Genomic DNA, 7,900 nt, shown 5'->3' with positions numbered 1-7,900 from the left:
TCAGCGAGGGGGGGGTGGTGGAGGCGGGGAGGGTGGCGGCGGGGTATTCGCTTTTCACCAGATTGACCGCGGTCGCGAGGAGGGGCTCCGAGATGGAGGGCGGCTGGCACTCCCGGAGGGCGTTGACGACGACGGGCTGCAGGAGCATGGCCACGAGGCCCTCCAGCTGCTTCACCCGCTTCTCCAGCGACTCGACATCGGCGTGTGCGGGCGCGGCCCTCTTTTTCTCCGCCCGGTTGATGCACTCGATGTTGTTGGCGGCGCAGAAGGAGCATGGCTGGTTCCCGTCGCATTTTGTCTTGCGGCGCCGGCATCTATAGGGGGGGGACAAAACGGTGATCAGGGGGGGGGGGCCAGGATGATTAGTCAAGGGAGACGGGTCGGCTTACGTTTCGCAGGCGCTTCCGCTGGACAGTCGGCGGTTGGCGGGGGTGCTGGCGCTCAATGGCTGCGAGGCGTGATCAGAGTGGGGGGATGACCCCGCGGGCGGATCATAGGGGGCTGGATTATGGCGGGCTTTCTTTTGGCGGTCGGCGGTCATGGCTTCGGAAGGGGGATGATTCGGCGGATGGGGAGAGCTGGGCAGCTGAAAAACACAGGTTCCGAGGGGGGGGGAGCGCAGGCGGGAGAGGGTCAGGAGGGGTCCAAAAGGAAAAAAGTATCCAGCAAGAACAGAGGGCAAGCCGAGAGTTTTAAAAATACAACCAAAAAAAAATATCCGAGGAAAAAGTGAGTCGGCCCTCCAATTCAAGTTCATTTCCACATCGGGTGCTTTTCGGCTTCTCTCCCTTGTACCGGATTCGCGAGCCCTATTCGCCGGCGCAAGCACCGCCTTGTGCAAGCTGTGCGTTTGACTCGGCGCGCGCGAGGCCGGCACCGGCAGAAGCCTTCCGCGAAGCTTTGCGGCCGGCCGTGTCGTGGCGAGGCCTGGGAGGGAGCGGCGGCGGCGGCGGCGGCGGGTGCCAATAAGGCGGTGCGACGAAAAACCCGATCTGAACCTAGCGTGAATAAGGAGAAGGATCGGTTGTTTATGTTTGACCCCCCCCTTTGCACCCTGTCAAAGCCACAGTCCCATGACTCTGCTGAAACAGTGCAAAAAAAAAAAAATCCAAGGCCCGGACTGGTCCAGGCGCGAGGCCCCTCCCCCCTTGTCCGTGGGATGCGAAACCGTCGTCACTCGAGCAAGGGACTCTGGGGGATTCTCGGGACTCTTTCGATTCCAAGCGCTTATCCATGAGAAGCTTGGAAAGCCCGATAAGACGAAGAGCTGTTCGGAGAATATCGATTAATTTAAGTTTGGGGAGGGAATCTAGGCGCCAGCACTCGGATCCCACAAGCAAAATTGCCTGAGAAAAGGCAAAAGACAGGGGGGAGGGGATTAGAGGGGAATCATCCAAGCCATCCGGGGATTAGGCATGCGGGTGTGCAGAGAAATCCGTTTGGCCGTTTTGAGTAAGCGGGGGAGGGGGGGATACTGAGCAACGCAACGGTGCATGAGCTAGCCATATATGTCCCGGCTGGGGGCAGGCCAGTGGGGGAGGGGCGGCCTTGTTTAGCAAAACGGAGAGTGGAGCCTGAAATGCTCGGCCTAGAATCGGTGATCCCAGCGCTTTTCCGCATCTCTCCTCGAGGACGGCAAAGCCGCCGAGCGTCGCAGCCTAGGAGGGACCGGGAACAAGCGCGGACCGCCGACGAGATTATCAGTCCAGCACGTGATAGGGCGGAGGGGGACGGCATGGGGAGGGGAGGGGAGTGTGGCTGGGTACACCACTCGCCCGGTGCCTTGAGGCCGGCCTTCCACGCGAGCCCATATTACATCATGCGGCTGGCACTGGGCGAGGTTTATCGGGGGAAATCTAGAATGTGCTAAAACGGGCATCCAGGCTTTGAAACGGAATGGGAAATTAATGCAAGACTCGTCGAGCATTTCAGTGCAAAGCAGGTGGTGCCGATGTGGGATGGAGTGCTTAAGCGCAGGGGCTTGCCGAGGAGAAGGGGTCGGGGGGCGATTCTATTTGTCCCATTGTGTTGGTATACAACGGGACCTTTGTGCTCTCGAATGCGACCCCACTTTGCCTCATGATATTGCCCAAGAATGGAATATGTCCCACGGGCACAAGTAGGAACTGGCCACACGGTGTAAACAAAAGGCCCATCCGGGTTGGCAATTTGCTCAGACGCCTGCTGGCCCGCGCTTGGAGAGAGCGAAGCCATCGCACCGCGAGCAGGGCAGAGAGGGGGGAGGAGAGGCGGGGGCTTGTCGGTCAATTAGGCGAGGGCCAATTCGGCAAATAGTCAACCTCAGTCTGAGGCGGATTGGCCACTGGCCTCTCCACCGTGGCTTAGCCCACCACGATGGTCGGTGGTCGCGACGTTATTTATTACTTTTTCGCGCTCGCGTTTTCATTTTCACATTCTCATAGCCAAGCAATGGGGTCAAGCAGCGACAGGAAGAAGATCGCCGATGATCTCATCTCGCTACGTCGGGAGCTCAAGGCGTGGGAGAAATCTTTCCGCCAGCATTTTGGCAGAGATGCCAACAAGGACGACATCAGCGCGCGGCCGGAAATGGGTAACGAAAAAAATAAAATACAGATTAGGTCGGGAATGTCGGCGGGCCATCGGATCTAATGGACTTGTGATTTTTTTCCTTTAGCCACCAAATATAAAAAGTATAGCCGACTAAAAAAAAAGCTTCAGGAAATCTCGGATGGATACCCCTCGACCCCCGAACGCAAGACCCCCTCCGCATCTAATCTTCCCAACCTCGCTCCTCTGCAGACCACACCCTCGAAATCCACCGCACGCAAGGTGATTGAATACATTTCCCCTCACAAGCATCCAATGCTGACGCGGAGCCCCGTAAAACGTCAAACCCCGGCCGCTCTCAATGCCGAGCGAATGCTCCTGTCCCCGGTGAAGTCGCGTGGGCTGGGCGAAGAAGAGGTGGTGGAAAGCACACCGCGCAAAGGGGCAAGGGGAATCTTTGCCGGGGTGGGAAGCCCAACCAAACAGCCGCATTGGCCGCCACCGGTGCCGTTTTCATTTGAGAAGCTGATCAGCGCATCCAGCGAAAAGGTGCCCTTTAGGCAGCACCGAAACTTGGGGCAGGTGGATGCAGAGTCGAGTGGAGATCCATTTGCCTCTCCTTTTTCTGTCGCGAAGAAGTCCGCGGCTTCGAATTCAGCCAGCACATCCCCCTCTACCACTCGGATTGCAGAGTCACAGTCTCCCCAACCCACGACCTCCACCAATTCGATGCTTAAACGCACGGCATCCACAATGGCGATTGGGGTGGAGGAAACCGAGTTTTTGAATATCGGGTTCACCATTACCGACGAAACAGGGTTCGTCCTGGATCTGCACAGTTTGGTAGTAGAGGCTGATTCTATACGTTGCATTTTCTCCGTTGACAGGTATGATCCCCCAGGGGCCTGGGTGGCAAAGACGGAGGGCCGAGGGGAAAACGAAGAGGATGATTTTGTAGTGCCGGCCAATTTCCACGCCCTGATGCGGTCCCCAACCGCAAAGCGAGTTGGGTCGTTCCCGGTCACCAACTTCAAGAAGCGACTGCGGTTTGCCGACGAGGAATTGACCGAACAGGAGCGAATGGAGGTGGAGAAAGAGCTGGAGAGGCTGTGGCAGGAGGAGGAGATGAATGAAGAGGTAGTGTAGCCCTTTTTATTTTTGGCTTTTGAGGATATTTTCATCTCTCATCGAGTTCATATTGAAGGAGGAGGAGCCGGCCATGATTCGTAAAAAGAAGCCAACCCAGAAGCGCACCGCTCGTATTCGCATTTGTAAGTATAGAGATGCGAAGGGGGTTAACCGTCCGGCTTGTTCACATTTTCTCCTCCTCTTCCTCCTAGTGCCTTACATAGCCCCCGAGAAACCCGCGCCCAAATTAACGGAGCCTAGCCCGAGTGGGGAGGACGTGAAGATGGGAGACGCGGAACATGGGGAACAAAAGAAAGAGGCGGAGGGCCAGGATGAAAGGAGTAAGCAAGGGAGGCAGAAGCAGCTCCAGCCTGCAGCCATACGCGACAACTTCAGGCCGCTCAAGTACAAGCAGAAGACATGGAGAGGATGGCGGCGAAAGGGGCGACTCTAGACCGGTGTATTCTATATTTCAATAGATATACATACATATATATATATATATATATATATATATCCACATAGGTATATTTTAGCACTGTATCATTTTGTATATTCCTAAGGGGAGGCAAGCTCTCGCCGAATAAAGATGTTTTGCATCACAAGGAGGAGGCAGCCATCACAAAGCCATCATTGGAAGAATAAGACGGGTTTATTTTTTGAAGAGTAGAGGGTAGGCAACAAACTTCACATCTAGTCTTCAACAACCTCGGTTTGGAGACCTAGCAAGAGAGGAGGGAGGGAAACATCGTCAATAAGGGGGTGGGAGGAGGGATGAGACTCCTTCATTTGCAAGTCAAACTGCACTACGATAACTTACCCTTGAATGAGGTAACCGGCACATAGGACACATAAGAGTACAACTTCTCCTTGGCATCCTCCTCATCATTACGCTTGCGAGAGACGCGGATGCGCATACGGTGCTGCACATTGCGAACGCCCTTGGACCAGATCTCCTTGTTCAGAGAGGGGTCGAGACGGACATCGGCGGTGCCCATGGCCTTAGAGGCGAAGGTCTTGATGGCCTTGACGGCGGCGGGGGCACGCTTCTTGAAGCTCTTGCCGTGAAGGTGCTTGTGCAAGTGGATGGTGTACTCGCGGGTCACGACATCAGCAATGGTCGAGCGCTTCTGGGAGGGTTTCTTGTCCTTGGCCATTCTATAAATGAGATAGAGGGTGGTTAGTATGATCGCGGCCTAATTGGATACAAAGATCGGGGCAGCAGTGGATCGAAACATGGGCTCCGGCCTATTGTCTCTCGCATCACAACACGCATCATTCGCAAGAATGAAGATGCGTGTGCCAAATCTATTGCACAGTACTCCATGGGATCCATTCTTCCTTGGCCCAATGTTTCTACTAAAGCTGCTCCGTCTCGTAGACACACTCCATCCGTAGGTACTCCCCTTGACCCCATGCTCAAGAGGATGGATGGATGGATGGATCTAGGATACTTACGTAGAATAGGTTATTTCCAGAGGGCAATATGCTGTACGGAAAAAGAGAGGGAGGAAAAAGAAATCACCAGTGTGAAGTATCTATGTCGAGTTGTTGAAATTAAATTTCAGAATATCTGATATCTTGTGGCTGATGCCTCCCATGGTGATGATATAGCCAGGTTTGGGCGTTTGTATTCATATCTATCGTAGATGGTTTTACCGTTGGGAAGACTGTCTTTTTCACGCCCACCAATAACATAAGTTCCACCTTGATATGCAACGCGCTCCTCTGTAAAATAAGACGCACTCTCCGTCCTGGTCGCGCTAAGCCTCTATTGTCTAGGAGAAAAGGGGTGCCGACCTATTGTATTGGTAAAAAAATGGAGAGTGGCTGCTTCGGATGGTCCCTAAAGAAGAGACCTCTTTTCCAATAGAGACCAAAATGCATAGGTGGCAGGGAGTTGGAAAATAGTGAGGTGCTACATTTTATTTCACCCGCTTGGTACCGTCCGTTGCTGGCTTCACTTTTTTTGTTTGGTTTCCAAACAACGGTCTGCGTTGCGGTAATGGCATATGAGTGCAGTGCGTATTATATTATTAGATATCAGCGTGTTATAGACAGGAGTAAAGTTGACAAGAAGAATATAAAAAAAAGTGGACAAGAACATAATAGAAAATAAAGGCTAGACAAAACAATTATGAAGTACTACAACAGTATTATCATCCACAAAAAATGTCCACTCCATTATGGGTTGACCTCAGTTGAATCGCCTCCCTCTTGAAGCAATACAAACCGCCGCATCTCCTCCATCTTCATCTCGAGCTCTTTGATCTGTTGGGTTTGCTCTGAGGTATCCTTTTGAAGCTGCAGGATGTACTCTTTAGCTATGATATTACACATATTCGGTGAGAGAGGTTGGGCTGTGAAATGAACGAGGGCCTAGAACCAAGCCACGTACCTTTACGAACCAGGGTGATCTTGCTCACCACGGCTCCATTCTCCCGTGGTATATACGATTCGGGAATGGCCTCACGGAGGCTCTCAAAGTTCTGCCGGAGGATATTGCGGCGACGTTGCTCGTTCACCTTGTGGTTGGATCGGCGACTTTCCATATTGGAGGTGGACCCACCACTCTTGCTCATTTCTCTACTCATGGTGTTGGGCAAGCTTTGGCCATGGAAGAGGGCACCGTATCCACTATCTGTGTTATTTTTTTTTAAAAAAAAAACAAAAGAGATACATTTCAGCTTCCACACCAACGAATCGAGTAGCTCACTGCGGAGAGTATTACCTCTGGAATTCCTCATTGAGATACCTGGATAGCCTGAGGCCCCGCCCATCTTGGCCATCGACATCGGGTCAGGCATGGGAGACGGTTGGGGCGATAGTATTAGTGGCTTGGGAAGCACTCGGGGAGGCATGTCGCGAGATAAGGGCGATATAGCGTTGAAGGGAGTGAGCTGGGTCTTAGGAGAAAAGAAGTTTCCCGGGTGCTGGATCGTAGTGGCCAGAGGGGGGTCATATTGGGTGCTATATAATGGGGTGACGCTGCTCGAATTGGATGATGCAGGGTATGCTATGGATACCATATTGGCGGGCGTGGGTGGAAATGGCTCGGGGGGAGAGTGGGAGGGAGAGGGGAACAGATTCGATTGACTCGCGACGTCGCTGGATATGTACGGGTGAGGAGGCACCGACGCCGCGATTTCTTGGGCTGACATTTTCATGGCCATTTCGGTGGCCTCCGCATCCATCTGCATGAGCATTCCAGGGGTAATGGGTATCGGAACGCTGGCTGATGATGGTAGAAATGGGGCGGGCTCTTGGATATACATAGGCTGAGTGGGGGGATCGATTGGGGAAAGGTTGGGGGCGCTAATCGAGGTGAACGCTTCCGCACAGTCTACATGTTGGGATGGAGAGGAGGGGCGCTCGCTTAGAGAGGGAGACTCCCAACGCATCCGCTCAGGATGGAGGGTAGAGCGAGCTGTTCCAGTTGTTATCTGCAGCTTTAGCTTTGGATTGGCACCCGACCATGTCTCGGGACCCCTTGCGCATTCCGCATTGAACCTTGCACTCTCCTGTGATACATCAAGCGTCATTGAATCCGGCCATGTGCGCTCTAGCGAGTCAGTCATTTGCATATCGAGGGGCGGTGGTCCATTCGACGGGTAGGAAGGTGGTTGTTCATGGCATGCGCGTGTCGGCTCAATGTCGATTTTTGGCTCAGCATGGAGAGGTAGCTGGCTTTCCATGCTTAATCCCGCCGGTAAACAAAGGTCCATTGAGTTCTACGGAGATAGAGTTTGTTGCAATGAAGCGCTCCTGTCTCATCGCAGAGGAGTAGAGAAAGAAAGATATCTAATTACCTGTACTCCATTGCATGCGTACTCTCCGCCCCATAGCGAAAAACTCTCGTTGGTGAGGCTGTGCCGCTTTGTGCTAGTGTAGAATTCTTGCACCAAGTTCGTGCCTAGCATCTCATCCGGAATCCAGTCTTGGCTCGGATCTTGCAGCCAGCGCTGATAGTGGTTGTGGTTGAGCGGGTCGGTCTCTGGTCGTGGCTGGCCAACCGTGTTCACCGGTAGCCTCTGATGGTCGGTGTGAGGATAATTGTATTCGAGGGAGTGTGTCGACCGATAGTGTGGCTGTGAATAATGAGCTGAGGTGGGAGGAGAAACAGTCTGCCTCCCTCCGGCAGCAGCTAGAGGAGACATGGACTTTGGAACGGGCATTATGTGAGCTGGAGGGGAGGTGAAAATATGCAAAGCGTCAAGGATAACTGTGGAAGAATAAAAGAACC

At 53.3% G+C, this 7,900-nt stretch overlaps 5 protein-coding genes across 5 annotated transcripts; 1 reads left to right on the top strand and 4 right to left on the bottom strand.

The window, feature by feature from the left end:
- Nucleotides 1-58: 58 nt before the first annotated feature.
- Nucleotides 59-541, bottom strand: VTP21DRAFT_9294 (uncharacterized protein; the record flags this gene model as incomplete). Its single annotated transcript, XM_069400235.1, has 2 exons — nt 59-314; nt 390-541. Coding segments are annotated over 2 exons (408 nt in total), but the record flags the coding sequence as incomplete, so codon positions are not given.
- A 268-nt stretch (nt 542-809) lies between these two features.
- VTP21DRAFT_9293 (uncharacterized protein) lies at nt 810-2,214 on the bottom strand (the record flags this gene model as incomplete). The annotated part of the gene is made up of 5 exons (XM_069400234.1): nt 810-998; nt 1,122-1,346; nt 1,476-1,658; nt 1,733-2,011; nt 2,077-2,214. 5 exons carry the CDS (start codon nt 2,212-2,214, stop codon nt 810-812), a joined length of 1,014 nt encoding a protein of 337 aa, XP_069254181.1.
- A 216-nt stretch (nt 2,215-2,430) lies between these two features.
- Nucleotides 2,431-4,111, top strand: VTP21DRAFT_9292 (uncharacterized protein; the record flags this gene model as incomplete). Its single annotated transcript, XM_069400233.1, has 5 exons — nt 2,431-2,572; nt 2,657-3,347; nt 3,417-3,666; nt 3,734-3,800; nt 3,870-4,111. 5 exons carry the CDS (start codon nt 2,431-2,433, stop codon nt 4,109-4,111), a joined length of 1,392 nt encoding a protein of 463 aa, XP_069254180.1.
- Nucleotides 4,112-4,350: 239 nt separating this feature from the next.
- VTP21DRAFT_9291 (60S ribosomal protein eL31) lies at nt 4,351-4,814 on the bottom strand (the record flags this gene model as incomplete). The annotated part of the gene is made up of 2 exons (XM_069400232.1): nt 4,351-4,379; nt 4,478-4,814. The coding sequence occupies 2 exons, from the start codon at nt 4,812-4,814 to the stop codon at nt 4,351-4,353; spliced, it is 366 nt and encodes a 121-aa protein (XP_069254179.1).
- Nucleotides 4,815-5,841: 1,027 nt separating this feature from the next.
- Nucleotides 5,842-7,832, bottom strand: VTP21DRAFT_9290 (uncharacterized protein; the record flags this gene model as incomplete). The annotated part of the gene is made up of 4 exons (XM_069400231.1): nt 5,842-5,981; nt 6,056-6,298; nt 6,389-7,388; nt 7,467-7,832. The coding sequence occupies 4 exons, from the start codon at nt 7,830-7,832 to the stop codon at nt 5,842-5,844; spliced, it is 1,749 nt and encodes a 582-aa protein (XP_069254178.1).
- Nucleotides 7,833-7,900: the final 68 nt, after the last annotated feature.

This window comes from Calcarisporiella thermophila (assembly GCF_041956535.1).
Source record: "Calcarisporiella thermophila strain CBS 279.70 unplaced genomic scaffold VTP21scaffold_5, whole genome shotgun sequence".
In the NCBI taxonomy this organism is placed as follows: Eukaryota; Fungi; Calcarisporiellomycota; class Calcarisporiellomycetes; order Calcarisporiellales; family Calcarisporiellaceae; genus Calcarisporiella; species Calcarisporiella thermophila.
The sequence above is the reverse complement of the archived record's forward strand: the minus strand, read 5'-3'. Positions and strand labels throughout refer to the sequence as shown.